Consider the following 19796-nt stretch of genomic DNA (forward strand, 5'->3'; position numbering starts at 1 on the left):
GGAATAATGCAGCCGAATATAAAAACCCCTCCCTTGTGTACACATAAACTGGTCGTAGCTTATGCTAGTATTGGAGAAAGGGGGAAAAGTTATAATGTAATGGCTATTTTTCTCAAAGGTAGGATGAAGTTATCGCTAGAGGTTATTGGGGTGGGTGTGAATAGTAGGTGTATAGGCTGCCGCCTTCTAAAAGATTCAGTGATCCCTTGTCTTCATTAGAAATCTGAGGCAAGACACCAAGTAGATTGTTGAAAGTTCTACTTAAACTGACAGCAGGATGCTTAGATCTTACCTAGTATCAATATATAGGTATTGGCTAATATTGTTTATTACTTACTAATAAAGATAAGTTGTGTTACAAATTGATATAAAATCAAAGAAAAGTTTCCTTTATCTTTCTATACACATAGCTATGCCCATTCCTCCTCCTATACATAAAGCTGCAACTCCTTGTTTTCCACCTGTTCGTTCTAGTGAGTGCAGAAGTGTAACTAGGATTCGACAACCAGATGCTCCAAGGGCGTGGCCAAGAGCAACAGCCCCACCTTCAATGTTTACCTGCAAAAGAAAGAAAAAGAAAACATCAGAAACATGTTAAATCAAATGTAGAAGTTTTCCTTTCCTACTTGGAACCTAATATTTAGAAAAAGAATTGAAACCTCTGACAATAGATTTAATAGTGAAGTGGGCAAGACTCATTTTCATGCTGAGATCAGAGGAAAGTGTCTGACTGAGCCATTGCTTACACAACACACTTGCCTGTTTTTATTCAAACCTATCTCTTAATTTTCTTAATATTTTTTAAACTAATGCCTGATATTTGGCTATTCAATTTTTATTCCCAACCACTAAATTTGTGGAAGGAATGTTCTGCAATGACCACCAATGTTACTGCTCACCTATGTAGTCCTGGAGCTAGCATAAAATGGTGATCATAACTTCTATGTGTTTTTATTGTCAAAAAAATCACTCTTGATAGCCAGCCCGAATGTTAACCAGCAATTAAAACCCATTCATTCTGATTCCACCCCCTGCGGAAATGGAGAAAAAATCCAATCCTTGGTAGGACAACCCTTTAGGTAAGATTTTTACCATACACCGCTTTAAGCTTCTCTTCCACAGCCTAAATATATCCAATTCCTTCAATCGTTCCATGTAGAACTTTGATCTCTGGACTTTAGTTTTTTTGTTCTCCTGTGTGCTGCGTGGGGAATCCAAGCATGGGTTAACTTTGTCCATTAGCCTAGAGACTGAGTTATGTAAATGTTGACCATGCCTCCTCTGACTGGATGGGTCAGTTTTTTAACTCAGTCCAGCCAAAAGAGACGTATTCCAATTTTCTCCAGACTAATTGACAAAATTCTACCTATTCTTGGATTCAACAAGTTGCTGGGAACGATTCAAAACAGGTTATTGCAGGATTAAAGGGACAGGCAGCAGTTCGCTGCCTGCCCAGACCTTCCGGAGCTCTTACAACGCCCGGGCTAGGTATTTACTGCCTTGGGGGCTGTTGCAATCAGAGCTCAGCGACCGCTGTTGCCGATGCGAGTTCGCTTTGCCGCCATTTGCTGTCCCTGCCATTCGTGCCTTGGGCTCGTTTCTCCACCCGCGCTGTCTGCCTTTAAAATGACTCGCCCTGAGCAGAGTGCCGTTTTCTGGATATTTGTCCACCGCTCTCTTGTGCGGAGTATGGGTTCTGCTGAAGGCATCCGCAGAGCGGAGAGCCTGTAAGCGACGTCGGCTGCAGCCATATTCAAATTTTAGCGCCTCAATTGCGGTCGCCATTTTGGGACCGTTCATGGGTGCGATTAGAGCAGCCGAAAGAGGGTGTTGCGAGTCTTCACGCCCAAAGGGAGCGACTGCGTCATCGGGCCTCCCACTTCCCTCACTTCAGCTTGGCTACCTTAGTGAAAGGATCGCCCTTGCAGCTCCTGCTTGCCACGTGGCCCGTTTCAGTTGCTACAAAAAACTTCTGATACAGTGTGGTTGAGTTTTTTCAATTCTTTCTGTAGAATGGCTGATCAATCCACCTCAGGAGGTATTGTAGAGCCCTCTACCGATTCCCAACCCCCTGCCCAGATGGGGGTTAACTTGAGGCCCGGCAGAGCTCCCAGCCAAAGGCCTAGGGACACATCCAGAGCTCCGGATAGGCCCACAGGCGGAAGGAAAAGGCCAAGGCAGCAAGTAAGGCTGCTGGGGAGGGTAGCAATCCCCCCCCCCATATTGCTGCCTCAACGTGCTTCACCGGCCCCAGTACTGCAGCCAGCAGGGAATCAAGGCTGGTCACCAGATCGTCCCTTGTCCGAAGCTTCTGATCCTGGGGAGGGGGTTTGGGGGACCCAGTTTCCTCCGCTCCTTTGGGAGGCCCATGCGGTCTCAGCCCATGCAATATCGCGTGCTGGGCCTTCTGCCACTTTACCCCTACTGCTGCAGGCCTGAAGCCAGCACCTGGGCCTTCTGCCAGACCTCTACCAGATGATTTCTGCAGCAATATCCAGGGGTGTGGATGCTGAAATGCATCGTAGAAATCAGGCTCCTAGGGTTACCAGCGCCCATGGTGGGCCTATTCCCCAGGCCCCACAAGTGGATCTCCCAGATCTCCAGGCAGTCCCTTCCTCACCTCTCCCCTCACTCTATAGCGAGGATTCGGCCTTGGTGGAAGAAGGGGAGGTGATAGACAGGGATTTCTCGGATGATGAAGGTTTGATTTTCGATCAACCTAATTCCTCTGGATTATTTCGCCCCACACTGTTTAAGTCCTTATTATATAAAGTTAAGACTACTACTCACATGGGTGAGACGGCCTCTAAGGATAGCACTGCTGTTGGCCTGGATGCAACTGAATGGCTTTTTGCTGAGCAGGAGGTTATTCCTTCTCCCAAGCTTTTTCTAGACCTTGTCCAAAAGCAATGGGACCAACCGACTGTGGTTGCCCCACCCAGCAATGGGGACAGGAAATTATACACTTCCACTCCTGACCTGGAGGGCATCCTGCAATTCCCAACTGTGGATCCGCCCGTGGCTGCTCTTGCTTCCCCAGCCCTAATCCCCCATCAGAAATTTCTGAAGGCCTGAAGGCTGAGGACCGTAAGGCCGAAACACTCATTAGTAAGACCCATAGGTTGCGGCCTGGGCCCTGAGCGCTGCCACTGCAGCGTCCTTCTTTAATAGAACCTCCATGCTCTGGCTCAAGCAGTTGCAGGATAGACTTGCTCCTGATGACGTGCGTCTACACCAAGACGTTACCAAAATCATGGCAGCCCTGGAATTTTTGGCAGATGCCACACTTAATGCTGCAAAATTTGCCTCCTGATCTGTGGTGTCGAATGTGGCATCCCGGCGTCTGCTGTGGCTCCGCCATTGGCAGGCCGATGTTAAATCCAAGTGGCGCCTGGCTTCCACACCTTTCAAAGGTGGGGCATTGTTTGGTTCTGTGCTCGACCCACTTCTCATAGAGACGAGGGATAAACGCAAGGTCCTCCCCTCCACTGGGGGGGCGCACCAATAGAAGACAGCAGCATTACAGTAGACGCCAGCCATTTTGGGCCGGTGATTCTGGATTCACTGCCGCCCCCTACGTTCCCCACTACAACAGGGCCTTTACCCAGCCACAGGACCGCGGTCAGGACCGTGCAGGGGCCAGGGATAGGGGCCGCCAGCAGAACCAGGCGTAATCCCAGAACAGAAGGCCATTTCGTGGGGCTGACAACCAGTCCTTTTGGAGGTACCGGTGACTTCCGAAGGGAAGATCCCGTGGGCGGGCGTCTCCTGGCCTTCGCTCATCAGTGGGCGGAGACCACGTCCGATGCCTGGGCTCTTCAGGTTGTGAGGCTGGGCCTCACTCTAAAATTTCTCTCCATCCCTCTGAGGCGGTTCATCAGGTGTCCTATGCCCAGGTGTTCGATAAAACGGCATCTCATGGACGCCGAACTACAACATCTCATCTCCATCAATGCCATAGAACAGGTTCCAAAAGGCCAGGAAGGGTTAGGATTTTATTCAATCTTGTTCCTAGTACCCAAGAACTCGGGGGGGGGGGGGGATGGCGGGCCATTCCAGATTTGAAAAGACTCAACCTGTACATCAAGTATCATAGGTTCAAGTTGCAATCCCTAAAAAGCATCTTGGCATCCATCCGCCAGGGCGACATGATATCAGTCGACATCAAAGAGGCGTACCGCCACGTGCCCATCCATCCCGCACATTGGAGATTTCTGCGCTTTCACTTCGCGGGCCGACATTTTCAATACCGGGCCTTGCCTTTCGGCCTGTCATCGGCCCCTCGAACTTTTACCAAACTCTTGGTAGTTGTGGCAGCGTCGCTTTGTTCGGTCCCGGTGAGAGTGAATTGTTACCTGCCATTTCGGGACCAGGCCCTATGGGATCTACAGATAACAATGGACTCACTGCGGAGATACGGGTTCGTCCTGAACCTCCCCAAGAGTCACCTGCAGGCAACCACGTCATTGCTCCACCTGGGGACCATCCTTCAATTCCATCACATGCGAGGTCTCCCTGTCCCTGGAGGGGCGACAGAGCATCCCACGCCTGGCAGCCCAGGTGTTGTCTCAGAGACTCTTACCTTTGGCTACTCTTTCCCAACTACTTGGGAAAATGATTTCCTGCATCAACATTGTCCCCTGGGCCAGGTTCCATGCACGCCCACTGCAATGGTTCCTGCTTCCCTTTCAGAGGGCACACACCAACCATTCCCAGCTCAAGGTTCGACTCCCACCCAAACCTCTCAGGTCCCTTCGGTGGTGGACGTCCTCCAAACTCCTCCAAACTCCTCAAAGGGTGCCCGTTCAAGGAGCCGGACCGCATCCAAGTTACGACAGATGCCAGTCTATTTGGGGGGGGGGGCATGTCCTGGACTGAGTTGCACAGGGCTGGTGGTCGAGTCAAGAGCTGAACAACAGTATCAATTGGCTGGAGCTCTGGGCCATCCTGCTAGCCCTCCGAGAGTTCCAGGACATTGTATCTCACAACCACATATTAGTCTTGACTGACAATGTGGCCTCCAAGGCTCATGTCGATCGCCAAGGGGGCACCCACTCCAAGGCCCTGATGCTGGAGGCGGAGAAATTACATCACTGGGTGGAGACCAGACTGCTGTCCCTTCGGGCAGAACACATATCGGGCGATTCCAACACACAGGCGGATTGGCTGAGCAGAGCCACTGGGAACAAGCGGAGTGGCAACTCCACCCCGATCTCTTCCAGGAGCTCTCTCGCCGGTTCAGTCATCCAGAGGTGGACCTGTTCGCGCAACCTTCCAACACGCAACTGCCGCGATTTTACACCAGTTACGCGACACCCGGGGCGGAGAGAGTGGATCCCCTGCGCAGCCCATGCCGGCCGGCCTCCTCTACGCCTTCCCGCCTCTGCCGATCCTTCCGCTGGTCATACAAAAGATGTTGACAGAGCAAGCGGAGGTCTTGTTGGTGCTCCGATGTGGTCCCGGCATCCCTGGTACGCAGACCTCGTACACCTATCGATCTCACGCCCGTGGAGGATTCCGGATGACCAGATCCAGCTCAACCAGCTGGGGGTTCGGGTGGCTCTCATCCACCCGAACCCCCAGCTGTTACAGTTAGCCGTGTGGCACGTGAGCGGGCTATTCTAACGGGCTACACTACTCAAGGAAGGTCATTGATACTATTCAAGCGGCCCGTCGTCCATCTACTACTCGTATATACGAGGCCACCTGGCAGGCCTTCTGACCCCCTCAAGGCTTCGGTGCCCCAAGTATTGGACTTTTTTCAAACGGGACTTGACAAGGGTTTAGCACCCAACACGCTTCGTAGGCAGGTCGTGGCCTTAGCCATAGTAATTGGGGGCGGCCAGGGCCGTTCATTATCTCAACACTCACAGGTCAAATCCTTTTTGAAAGGTGCAGCCAATCTCAGACCTCACACCGTGCACCGTTACCCTACCTGGCACTTGACATTAGTACTCAGGGCTCTTATGGCCTCTCCATTCGAGCCTATTACATCCATCAGCCTTCGGTTACCGACTGTGTTTTTGGTAGCTATTACATCGGCCAGGAGGGTGTCCGAATTGGCAGCGCTGTCAGTTCGAGTGGACCTCTGCATATTCCAGCCCAACAGAGTCGTTCTTCGTTTGGACCCAGCCTTCCTACCAAAAATCAACACGTTGTTCCACAGAGCTCAGGAACTCATCCTCCCGGATTTCTGCCCCCACCCTTCCCATCCGCAGGAACGCCAGTGACACCACCTGGATGTGCTCAGAACTCTTCGTCGCTATGTGAAACACACTGCGTCCCTCAGACGGTCGGAAGCACTTTTTGTATCCTTTCAACCATCATCCATGGGGCAGAAGGTGTCTTTCCATACCATCAGCCGATGGTTAAAGGTGTGCATCGCTCTTGCTTATGACAGCCAATCCCGACCAGTCCCTAGGCGCATTACGCCTCATTCTACCAGAAGTGCAGATACCACAGCGGCCTGGGCTACGTAAGCCTCGGTGGAGGAGATTTGCAGGGCGGCTACCTGGTCGTCACCATCACCATTTATTCAACATTACAAGGTTGACGTGTTTGCCTCGGCTGAGGCATCCTGACCAGCCTAGCTCCCACCCTGACTCTTAATTGCTTTGGCATGTCCCATGCTTGGATTCCCCAAGCAGCACACAGGAGAACGACCATTGACTTACCTGAACGGTCCTTCTATGTGTGCTGCGAGGGGAATCCAAACCTGCCCGCAGCTTCGGCTGGCCAGGGCTAGCGCATGACTCTGACTCGATGACTTACCTGTTTACTGACTTGACTTTACTCTGGACGTGACTACTGAGACTTGTTTGGCTACGGCCATCATTGACATTGCTACACGTTGTTAACTGGCTGACTTCGTACAAAACTGACCCATCCAGTCAGAGGGGGCGTGATCAACATTTACATAACTCAGTCTCTAGGCTAATGGACAAAGTTAACCCATGCTTGGATTCCCCTCGCAGCACATATAGAAGGACCGTTCAGGTAAGTCTATGGTCGTTCTTTTTGCTTTGCATTGCATTGCCTAGATATGTTCCTTTGGAAGTGCTACTAGAACTCTACAGTTCAACATAAGCTTTCTTTCCAAAAATCAATGACATTTTATTTGAATACTAGCATCACGGAATGCCAAATTCTATCTGATGTTCAATAATTCCTTGTGTGTCCAATCAAATAATCAAATCAATTCCTTGTATGTCCAAACAAATTTCTTGTCTGTCAATCTAATTGCTCTTGGCCAAAAAAGAATTCTAATATGTCTTTACATTTATCAAGCAGATTTTTAAAAAGTGAACAAGATTCTGAAAGGTTCAGGATCACAACACAGAGAAAGATACCGTAAGCTTTTAATCACTGAATACCAATTTACATTAGAAGGAATCCCCCATCTATATAGTTTTATCAAGTTTCCCCAAATTGATGTCCTGCAATTTATTTCAGATGACAAAACTAGTTTGAATGTTACCCTTTCCATCCCACCTAGCATTATTGCATGTTTGCATCAGACAAAAATATATTTCATTACTCTATTTATCTGGAGCAGCATATGCATTCCATGCTATAACTAATCTGCAATATTTGAGGTATTGTGTTTTTTTGCAATTTTAAACATACCTTTTCTGGCTTGAGTTTTAGTTCTTTTGTTATTGCAACACCTAATGCAGCAAAAGCTTCATTAATTTCATATAGATCCACTTGATCCAATGTCCAACCAGCTTTTTCCACCTGCAAAAGGTCAACAAGCTCATTCAGTTAACATGGTTAAAAATCGTGGCTGAATTCTGTTAAAAACCATGTGTTCTATTTTTTCCCCAAATTTGTAATAATTTGAGATAAATGAGACTGGTTTCAAATACTGTTCAATGCTCAAATCATTTAAAATACTTAAATTTAAATTTAAAATATTTAAATTTAAAATATTAAATTTAAATTTAAAATATTTAAAATACTGATTTGTATCTTAATAAACTCTAATCTGGAATTTAAACAAATAAGGGCCACAAATGCATACAACTCCAATGTTGGCACTGATACTGGACTTATCCCCTCCAATAGCTGTGATAAAAATGCAAAATTCAATTAACTCTTCAATCTTCACTAATGACCAATGCACTTGTTTTCTTTCCACAAAAACATATGTCCACATGCACAAGTGCATAAACAAACACACATTTAATACCCAGAAAAAATACCTGGAAAAATTCACTAATACTGAGAATAAATGAAACATTTATTAACAAAGCTACCATAATTCATTAGGATACAGATGGGCTATACGTATTACGATATGAATATACTATGCTTAAAAAACAGTTGGGTTTTTCAGAATATTAATTCAATGTAATGGACCCCGTTCCCTACTTACAGCTTTTCTTATTGCTGTGATGGGTGCTATTCCCATAACTGAAGGATCAATACCAACTTGAGCCGAAGACACGATCCGTGCCAAAGGAATGAGATTTCGTTTAATTGCTTCTGATTTTTTCATAAGAATAACAGCAGCGGCACCATCATTTATACCTGAAGAGAAAAACAACTAAACCTAGCTTTAAAGTATCTAACAAAGCTTGATAGATACAGCAGTTTTGCCCAGTTTTATCTTCATGGATATTTCCGTCATAAAGCAGTAATTTCCAGTGGATTTTTTTCAATTTGGCCAGGATAAGAAATGAAAGAAAAAGAAATTTCTCCTGGAAAAAATCTAAGATCTGCTCTCTTAAGCTGACATGGTTTTTATCTCTGAAACAACTCTTAACTTTTTAGGTTACATATATAGATGCTTTTTTAAAAAAAGGAAAGTTCATATTTAATTGAAGAGTACATACACCTACCGTATTTTTCGGAGTATAAGACGCACCTTTTTCTCTCAAAAATGAGGCTGAAAATCTAGGTGCGTCTTACACATTGATTACAGCATTTTTTTGCCTCCCAAAACTTCATCCCTTCACCAAAATAGCTTTTAGAAGGCTTTCAGAGAGCTGGCTGGGGAGGGCAGAAATGAGCGAAAAATGGGCCGTTCCCACGCTCCCCGAAGCACTCTTAGAAGCTTCCTAAAGGCTATCCATGTCTTTTTTCTTGTTTTGGCCCCACCACACAGGAGCGCCATACAAGCCCCCTAAGGGCTATTTGTGCCTTTGTTTGAAAAAAACGGGCTGTTTTTGGGAGGTTTGCATAGTGCAAAACCTTTTTTTAAAATTTTCCTCCTCAAAACCTTGCTGCGTCTTATACTCTGAAAATTACAGTAATCTCAGGGTACAAGCGTTCATTTAAAGCCCGTTTGACGTTACAAGATTAGCACCCCCTAGTGTTTACGAACAAGGAATAACTTACTTTACAAGATCTGTCTCCTCTCTGCTGCGGTTACTTTGCTTTTGAGCAAAAGGAGAATTGATGGAAGTTCCTGGGTGCCTGATATCACACAATATCAGAGGGATTTGAAATCAGAGGGATTTGCTTTGTTTTGAAATGCCCCATAGATGGCTATGAGGCCAGGGAAAATGTAGCAAATCCCTCCATTTTGAAACATCCCATAGGCACCTATGAGGCAGTGGTAGGTTTCAAAAAATTTTAGAACCTTTCTGTAGGTGTGGTCTACTTTGTGGGAGTGGCTTGCCGGCCATGTGACTGGGTAGGAGTGGCTTGCCAGCCATGTGACTGGGTGGGCGTGGCCAACTTGTAAAATGTGGTGAAACTAACTTAACAATGCTCTTGCTTAGCAACCAAAATGTTGGCTCAGAAACTCTGGCATTTGAAGCACGCAAGTCTTAAAGCTGTCAAGTTACAAGACCCTTGCACCCCTAACCCATTAGAAAAAAAACCCAGGGGTGTTCAAACTTGACAGTTTTAAGGCTTGTGGACATCAACTCCAAAAATCCTCCTCTCTTTATCTTGATGATGTGCGGACGGGTGGGGGGAGGGAGCTGGAACCGGTTCTAAACGGCACTGTAGATTTGTGGAACCTCTTCTATAGAAGAGATTAGAACTGGCAGGAACCCACCCCTGGTATGAGGCCTTTGAAATCAGAGGGATTTGCTTCATTTTGAAATGCCCCATAGATATCTAGGAGGCCTTTAAAAACTGAGCAAATCCAAATTAGCGAATGCCTTGGCAAAAGCATGGAGTCATTTCATTCAAGGTACGAGATTCACTCTCACGAATTCTCGAGGTACGAATGGAATGGGCAAGGTCCATTACATTCACAACTCGAGGACTACCTGTAGTACCAAAATCAAAACATTTGCAGTTGTAGTTAATGAGCAGTAGCATGGTTTCTTCTTCTTTTTGCCATTTTGAGGGAGCCAGACTTAGCATTAGGTACAATTTTGAATTTTTTGTTTGTTTTTCTTTAATTTAATGTATTTTCTATCTGGTCCTTTGCATTCTTCATCCAAGACCTTATTCACACAACGCTACACTCCAATAATTCATATTTTTTTTCACTAAATCCAAATTGTACCAGTTGAATTAGAAAAATGTACCCCCTCCCTTTATTCTTCATCCTTAATCAAAACAGATTGCTGCAACTGGAAAAGATCCAATTTTATAGCTTATCTTTAAATTGCTCAACAAACCAACCTGAGGCATTTGCTGCAGTCACGGTGCCTGTCCCATCGGTTATGAAGCAAGGTTTCAACTTTGCCACTATTTCTAGGTTGCACCCATGACGAGGATGTTCATCAGCTTTCACTTCCGTGGGGCCTGTCAAAAACAAATATTTCAGTAGCAGCCGTTTTATACTTGCTACAAAAAAGGAAAGGCGGGAATTTTCCTATTAGTAATTCTACTTCTCATTCTTTTTCATTAAAGATACACACTGCCCTTACTGATGGTATTTTACCTGTCAAAAATGTATAAGAATATGTCAAACATATGTTGGATAAAGGCTAAGAAATACTGGGATCAGATATGTACCTTGATTCAGAGAATTCTTGGAATGCAGAATTGAAACCAGATATTTCTCTTTTAGGCTTGATGGATACATTTCTTGAAAAAAATGGGCCTGCTTTTATTTATGGTAACATAAGCAAGACTTTTGTATGCCACAGGGATGGAAGGACATAGGGATACCGGCAAAGGAAGAACTGATGGTGAAATGAATGGAGTTGGCAGAGATGAATAAACATTTTGATCAAAGAAAGGACTTTGTTTCTACTTTGAAACCACTTTTGTATTTTTTTCCTTGAAACCAAGACAAATGAAACTTTGATTTTGGCATTTGACAATCACAACTGTTTTATGATTTCCTACACTCTTTAATTATATGTATTCAAGCATAGGAGTGATAAACTGAGTTCATATATTAACCCATAGAATTCTACATTGGGGATTAGGTACAGTATGAACCCAATCTATGTTGCTTGGTTGATTTTGTATTAACGTAAGAAGTAAAGCCCATCTGCTGTGATTTATTCAATAGATCGCTATTAACCAAACTATAGCACAGATAAATATATTAAACTCCTAATAAGGTGCCAAAAATTGATTTAGTAACTCTTGAAATTAACTCATGAGAAATTTTAAAATTGGGATATTCTTTAAATTACTATTAAATTAATACAATTTTTTTTAAAAAAAAACATGTTACTGAAACAGGAAGAAACTTTGGTTTAACCTATGAACCAGTTCAAAACTGACATTGTGGAAACAGTAATGATAGGTGACATTCTTTCTAGATCTGTAATTATTCTTCTCTTTTGCAAGTGTAGATGTTTATAATTGGCAGCACACAAGGGTTAAATTCACAATTTTATTTTCATCTAGCAGTAAAAATTAACTAATTATGCCTGAGGTTACTAACTGTCTCTGCCTTCCCAATACACCAACTATTCTAACACATGAGGGAGGAAGAATCGAAGCAAATAAAAATGAATACAAAGATGAATCATTATAGTAAGAAACAGGTCCTGGCCCCTTGTCCAGTATGTCAAACTGCTCACTGACCTCTTCTAGAAGGGACAACCACAGGTACAATCTCTTTATCAAAATATCCACCCTTCTGGGCATTTTCAGCCTTGTTCTGTGACATTACAGCCTGTTGGTCTTGTTCTTTTCGAGTAACCTTCCACTGTTTGGCCACATTTTCAGCTGAAACAATTAAAAAATACAGTAGACACTCTAATCACAATCATCAGAATTTAGCTACTATATACTTATTATATTTATTGCATATGTAATATACATTAAACATAAGTAGAAATATACAATAAATGCAATTATACTGATTATAGAATAAACTGTAGCTATTTATTACTATTTTATTATTTATATCACACCTTTTGGCAAGAGCTCCAGATATTATATATAGCACTCCTTCCTCCTATTTTGATAGGTGGGACTGAGAGAGAGAGAGAGAGAGACTGGCCTGAAGTACAGTGAATTTTCCTGGCAGAGGATAGATTAGAACCTGGGCCTTCTACATCTAGTGCAACATAGTAACCATTGTGCCAATTTGGCTTTCAGTGTGTACAATGATGACCTGGGAGAAGCTCTTTGCTTGGGGAATGTAACCCTAAATAGGGTTTCTTTATCTTTACCTTTTCTTCCTAGATCATACATGCAATAGCACTTAGACACCATATACCGCTTCACAGTGCTTTACAACCTTCTCTCTAAGCAGTTTACAGAGTCAGCATCTTGCCCACAACAATCTGGCTCTTCATTTTACCGAGCTCGGAAGAATGGAAGGCTAAGTCAACCTTGAGCCCATAAAAATCGAACTGCTGACCTGTTGGAATCTGGCAATCAGCAGAAGTAGTCTGCAGCACTGTGCCACCACGGATCTTAAGTAGGTATTTCTATTCCTTCGTAGTGTGTGGGGACAGGGATTCATTGCAATTACACCTGGCAAGCCTACATTGAAGTTGGACATTGCTCAATATTTTTCTTCCCATAATTCTTGCTTTCTCTCCACTCTTCCTTTTTCTGTCAAATAAAGCCAGGACATACTTTCATCCAATCTTCTTGTCAATGCTATTTTCATGTGGCTTACCTGTAATACCCATGTGATAACAGTAGAAGGCATCTGTCAAGCCATCTACGATAATAGTGTCTTGCAAAGAGGCTTCCCCCATCTTCACCCCATTACGCAAATGAATGACATGAGGAGCCTGGGGGAAAAATATTTTAGCACATTTAGGACATAGAAAGCAACTTTCTTTAGAAGTGAATGTAAATAACCTCTGAGGCGCCCACTCTCACTGAATGATCCTTCCATTCATTGGTCATATGTAAATCTAATATAGAGAAGGTATCCCAACTCAGTTGTAGAGTACATGCTTTGTATGCATTAGGTCTCAGCTTCAATTCCTATATTTCCCATTAGAAGAATCACATGGTATGTACGACTGAGAAAGACTGTAAGAAAAAAGAAGTTTCCATATTGTTTCCTCCTGAATTCTAGTTGGGAGGAAGGTGAAGGCTTGAAATAAGCTAAAGAATATTTCACTTTAAGACTAGAGGCATATGTAGCTGAAAGAAGTATAGACATCCACTATATGCACAATAATCCCCTTGGTATTTTTTATCAGCAGCAACAGTAAGACAAAAGGATCAGAAGAACTGTTTGGCCTCTGCCATGGAAGTTTCAGAAGAAATTGTGCCATTCAAATATGACATGTCAGGCCAATGTCCAAATGCCATCAGCATGAAGGAAACTTCAACAATGGCATTTTTTCTTTCTTGATTGTGTATATGTCCATCATGTAAGTCTCTCTCTCTCCCTCTCTGTCTGTCTGTCTGTCTGTCTGTCTGTATGTATGTATGTATGTATGTATGTATGTATGTATGTATAGACACATGCAATGATAAATATGTAACAAATCTAACCCTATGTACTCTCACACACTTACAATAAACAAATTCTTTCTAGCTATATTTCTCTTTGCCCAACTAATTCCTTACTACTTCTACTCATATATACTAGACATTCAAAGGAAAGAGTGAGTAAGTTCAATTCATGATAAATCATGGTTGGAATAACTCAGGTTTTAAAAAAAACCAGAAAAACCCTAGAAAAAAAGCTACATATTAGTTATCCAGGGTCATTTAAACCACAGCTGTACAATCGCCCTTACTCCCCAAAAAATGACTACTTGGGTCTATTTCAACTTCGTTTCTCTTCAAGAGAATAGCAATAACCCATTTTTCCTGTAAAATTGTTACTCCTGCCCTACAGGTTTTTTGGGGACATTCTTGCATTAGTGGCTGCTAACCCAAAGCCCTAGGAGTTCTTACTTGGGTTTGGCTGAGCATAAAGTGTTAAGCAATTTCTTAGCACAAAGTGCTAATTCTTCTGAAGAAATGACATGGTTGTGTGTGAGGGTATTTTTAAAAAACTGGACCATGCTTTATAAACTTTTTAAACTTCAAGAAACTTTATATACCCACAAAAATATGTCATTCTATCTTAATGCAAAAAATTCATGATTTATTTGGTTTTGTATTTTGCATGAATCAGGAAGTAATCTAGGAAAGCATGATTACTTGATCTCCTAGTGTTGTATGGAGCCACTCAATTCAATCACTCAAAGTTTTAGATATTGGTGTTCATATATGATTTGTTATGGCATCGAGTCATGTCTTGTTTAACAAACTGTGGTTTAATAACTCTGCTTAAGCTTGTGTGCCAATAAGCATCTCAAATTGGGCTGGACACGGTGCAACTATAGAATAATGGGATTGGAAGGGACTTTGAAGTTTTGTCAAGCCTCAGCCCACTGAAGCCCAAGCTGTTAGGGTTGCAGATGTAACTTGTGAGAAAGAAGTCACTCTTTCTAAAGGCTCAATGTACAGCTTGTGTACTCTTGAATACAATTAATTCTCCTATGGGAATCACACTTCCATGCCTTTTCAGCATAAGCATCTTTGGAGAGGCAAGCCTTAACCTCTCTGAACATCAAGCAGCCTTACCTTGCTCATGTTTTCCATACCACCAGCCACCACAATACTGGAATCTCCTGTCATAATAGACTGAGCCCCGAGCCATACGGCTTTCAGGCCTGATCCGCATATCATTTGACAACTCCAAGCTGGTATCTCATATGGAATCCCTGCCCCAACACTGGCTTGTCGAGCAGGATTCTGGCCAGCACCTACAGAAATAAACACACAGGAACGACTATACTAAAATGAACGTAAAAGTTCATTCTCCTACATCATTTCTTAGTGACAGACAGATGGGTGCCCATGTTATTTGCCTGTAAATTACTCATAACCAGTTTTAGTTTCAAATTGATAGCCTACCTCTTGTTTCCAGGTGCTGCTTTGTAAAAATGAATGTTTCACTCTTAATTTCAATGCCCATGTCTTATTGTTCAAGTTATTTAATTCTCAATTTTCTTAGGATGACCTTCATGGTCTTTGGGCTATATTCAACACTGCTGTGGATAGGTGAAGGCAGTGTATGGTTCTATTTTTGTTTTTAACCATCATAATGTAAATGTTTGTTTTAAGGTTGGTCTGCATTTATAGGATCAAAATAACATAAGTTTCTGTTTCTAACTGAGAAATAGGTCAGGTGAATCTCCTCACTCTTAGTGCAATACCTTAATCACTACACCATACTGACTTTCATAGAGAAACACATATGCAGGTCATGAAACTGGAGAAGGTTAAATTAGAAGGGGAAAATACTAGAAGGAGATCTGAAGCAGTAAAGTATGGGCAACAGTGCAGGAAGTTAGAACAGACTGTCACGTGGGTGATTTAACACACCCGGAATTGTAGGAAAAGAAAGGACCATGACTTCTTCATGACATTCCTGTCCTTGTTTGCCACCACCCACTCTTCTCTCTGATTTATGCGTTCATACTTGGAAGCCCTTCTGTTGCAACAAGTAAAGGAATGGCAGAAGGAAAATCTATGCAAGAATAAGAAGGAGATGTCAAAGTTGTTTCATTTGCTATTTCCAGGAACATTAGACATTTCTACACAAATTGCTAGTTTGGGAGATTGAAACCTTAAACATACGGGAAGAAAGAAAGTACAATTTCAAAATAAGTAAAACTAAAGAACTATAATTCATTCTCTTTCTCTCTATGTGTGTGCAGTTTCCGCATTACATAAACGCAAGAAAAGAGACCATAAATGGAATCCAGCTCAAAATTCTGATTAAATGCTTGATCAAGTTCTTACCTGCAGTCAATACTTGTCCAAGTATAACTTCAGATACTTCTTTAGGATCAATTTTTGTCCTCTCCAACAATTCTTTAATGACTACTGAAGCCAATTCATGGGCATGCAGGGTTGACAAGGCACCATTGAAGGATCCTAGATAAAATATAAACATAAGAAATAGGTGTGTTTTATTTCTACTCTATTCCCTCTTTCCTTTCATTCTATTATTCTTTTAAGCATTCTAGGTAACATATAAAGATTACAATTCTAGGAAAATAAACAAATATATTATCATGGGTATACTTGGGAATTAAGATATATGTATATTATTCATTGAAAGTCTGGCATTTTGTTTTATTATCTGGTCAAACAATTTGAGAACTGATTCTTCAAATATAGTAGCATTTTCTTGGTCAGTTCTCTGTATTACCAAAATTAAACAATCACTAGATTCATTTATGAATCAGATAACATCCTATAGTACAGTACAAGATTTTATAAGGGAAAGCAATATTCAATTTGTTATACCTAGTAAACCTCAACAAACAATTTTGTGTATCTATTTTTTCCTCCTTATGCTAAATAGAACTATTTGAACAAATACATTTTATTTACAGTTCTTTTAATTAGAAAAACCTGGATCATCTAATTTTTGATTATATGTACAAGAGTCTCCATTAATTTCTTGTTAAATATACTCACGAATTATTCATGTCTCTAACTATAATGTCTTACATGGATGTTTAAGAAACTGATTTAAGAAGTTTTTTTAAAAAAATCTTATCATACAAAACTCTAGGAAAAATGGGACTGATCAACTGTACTTGCTCCATCAGGAAGGCAAGCTGTAAACCCCATCAGATGAGGAATTCTACCTGGCGGAGTCCAGGAAAAGTGTTTTATTTTGCTGTGACTTTCAGCCTTTGAAATATTGTGCCACTCAAATGCAGTCTGCCTCTCCATCTTGGCCTTCCGAAAGGTCCTGGAAACCTGGTCCTGCCAACTGGCTGGGGGGCCCAATGGGACATCCCACTCTGGAATTGTTTAGTAAATTAAGAGTAGATCCCACCCCATACCATTTACATAGCCATCCCTTTTATCCAGTTTTGTTAACTTGCAATGTGCTCATTTTTAACCCTTAATTTTTTTTAACATTCTCATTGTTCTGTATTATCATTTTGATAGTGTAAGTCATCCATGATCACTTGACAGTGAGATGGATGGATGGATTAATAAATATAATAAATACATAAAACCATGTGGAAGAACTAATCAGAAGGGGAAAGGATCAAAGAGGATGGGAAACAACCATCCCAAACTAAGATGCAATACTGTGTTTGGAAGCCAAGTCTCCAAGGTTGTTTAGATTCTCTTCTAGATTGCTTGGACGACCTGAAGCTACGTTGCCTACAGTCTGACCTAAGCACAGTACACAAAATTGTCGCTACAACGTCCTACCTGTCAATGACTACTTCCGCTTCAACCTCAATAATACTCAGGCAAACAATAGATACAAACTCAAACTGCCCCAAACTCAGAAGTTTGCAGAAAATACGACTTCAGCAACATAATAGTCAACGCCTGGAATGCACTACCTGACTCTGTCATTACATCCTCAAACCCCCACAGCTTCAACCTTAAACTGTCTACCCCATTCCTAAGAGGTCCATAAAGGGGGCGAGCATAAGCGCATCAGTATGCCTACCATCCCTGTCCTACTGTCCCCTTTTATTTGTATTCATTTCTTTCATTCATGTCCATGTTTACACTTGCTATGTCCTTGTACTGTGTCCTATGTATACTTGTACATGTTCGATTTGCTATACCTGTTATCTCTTACGTGTTTGACAAAATAAATAAATAAATGATAGATGGAAGATTAGGAGTTGGGTTCTACTCATGGGAGGAAAGAAGAGCCAGCGACCAGACCGTTCTGGTTCTACCGGCCAAGCGCCAATCAGAGCAAGAGGGATTCCTCAGCAAGAGCCGCGAAGCAATCACAGCGCATCTTCAGGCGGTGGCTCTATAACGCATTGGCCAATCATTGAGAGAAAAGTACAGGCGAGGGAGGAGCTTCGGGGATTACGCAAAAAGACAAACAAACAAAGCAACTCCTGTGAATAAGCCAACAGATGGGCGGGGAAGAAAGCGGGGATCCATTCCCCCCACCCCCCACCCCCCGTAGAAGAAATACGTTGTTTCTACCGTATTAGCATCAACCCATTTTTTTTAATTGCAAGCCGTCTTGAGGCACTTAGGTGGGGTAGGGTGTGTGAATGAATTTGATAAATAAAAGAACCAGGGCGGCGGGAGGGATTTCACCCAACGTTTACCTGGAGCTTAAGAGTGACGAAGTCTAGATAGCCTCTTTGCTAATAATTTCCCGTGTGTCAAACTGCTCTCCTAATGTATCTCGATGGTTGCTCTGAAGACAAAGGGAGCGAAGGTGCCAAGTCGGCTCGAGCTTTGGGGAGGACAGGTTGAAGAAGGTATGTCGGTGTGGTGTGGAAGGGTAAGAAAATACGATAAAATAACGATTTAGCCTGCTCTTTTGCACACAGCAAGCTGAAATTAAAACTTGTTAAATTCCATCAGACTCCCAGAAATACAGACCGTTTCCAATCTGTTATCCGAATAGTCTTAATGATTACCTAAGCAGTTAACAAGCCCTATATCCTCCCGCCCTCGCAGTTCTACAGTTCTCCACCCCCTTCTCGCAGACCAATTCCAAGCTTGCCTACCACAATCCAGCTCGGTTCATTTTGTTACCTTTCTGTCAGAAAAAGTACAGGATTTCCTCCCATACCCGGCAGCATAAAAGGAGGGGGGGGGGAAACGGGCGAAGGCAAATTTCCCGCAGGCATCAGAATGAATGGACCGTTCAAGGTTGGGAGCAAAGCGGGGATGTCAGTCCATGAAAACGTCCCTTTCAGAGCAATACCAGATCGAGGCAGGAAAAGGCCCCAGGAGTAGCTTCTACTCACCGACAGGGGTCCTTGCAGCAGCAACGAAAACGACGGCCTCGTCCCCGCGATCCATGATGCTTCAAAGAGGCAGAAAACCCCGTCGCTCTTGCAGCCGCGTTCTTGCCCAGTGCAAGCTGCCTCGCGCCTCCTTTAGATTCCGGCAGCGATGCGCACCCAAGCTCTCATTTGTTGCCCCGGTCCCCGCCCACCTCTTATGTTATCCGACAGCGCTTAGATTGAAAGGGCGGCCGTCGTCATATGACAGAAACTGGGTTGCGGCTGACAGGACGGTTCAGCCGGAGACAATCGGGAGGGGAGACGAGGCAGGTCGTCCAAACGATTTCGGGGGTTGTTGCTGTGGGTGCTACGACTGCAGCGATGAGAACTAGGGAACCTGTTTATTCGTAACGAATTTTAGGTCACTGTAATGACGTAAATCTCTTCTTCCCGTAACTTTCTCCTTCCCTAGCAGAAAGCACGAGGACTTCGATCTCCTATCAAATGTATTATCAGAAAATCGCCCTGAATCTTAATGCCAGTTTTCCTACCTGGCACATTTTGTGCTTCTTTCTCCCTCCAAAATGTATAGTTAAAAACCAAATTGCCTAACTTCTTGCAACACTAGCCTGATATCATCACTGGAACTGGAGGAGTCCATATAATTTCCATTGCTGCTCTTTGAATTGCAAGTGGATTTTGCAAAAT

The 19796-nt window shown here is 43.0% G+C and overlaps 1 protein-coding gene across 1 annotated transcript; it reads right to left on the reverse strand.

The window, feature by feature from the left end:
• Positions 1–308: 308 nt before the first annotated feature.
• On the reverse strand, positions 309–19263 carry ACAT2 (acetyl-CoA acetyltransferase 2). The gene is made up of 9 exons (XM_014051904.2): positions 19110–19263; positions 16144–16278; positions 14920–15101; positions 13001–13118; positions 11953–12096; positions 10588–10710; positions 8378–8532; positions 7627–7737; positions 309–558 (listed from the first exon to the last, which is right to left on the reverse strand). Exons 1-9 carry the CDS (start codon positions 19162–19164, stop codon positions 391–393), a joined length of 1191 nt encoding a protein of 396 aa, XP_013907379.2. The 5' UTR covers positions 19165–19263; the 3' UTR covers positions 309–390.
• Between the last annotated feature and the right edge of the window lie 533 nt (positions 19264–19796).

The sequence above is a fragment of the Thamnophis sirtalis genome, unplaced genomic scaffold (assembly GCF_051295495.1).
Source record: "Thamnophis sirtalis isolate CommonGarterSnake01/CBP01778 unplaced genomic scaffold, rThaSir2_p1.2 scaffold_6, whole genome shotgun sequence".
In the NCBI taxonomy this organism is placed as follows: domain Eukaryota; kingdom Metazoa; phylum Chordata; class Lepidosauria; order Squamata; family Natricidae; genus Thamnophis; species Thamnophis sirtalis.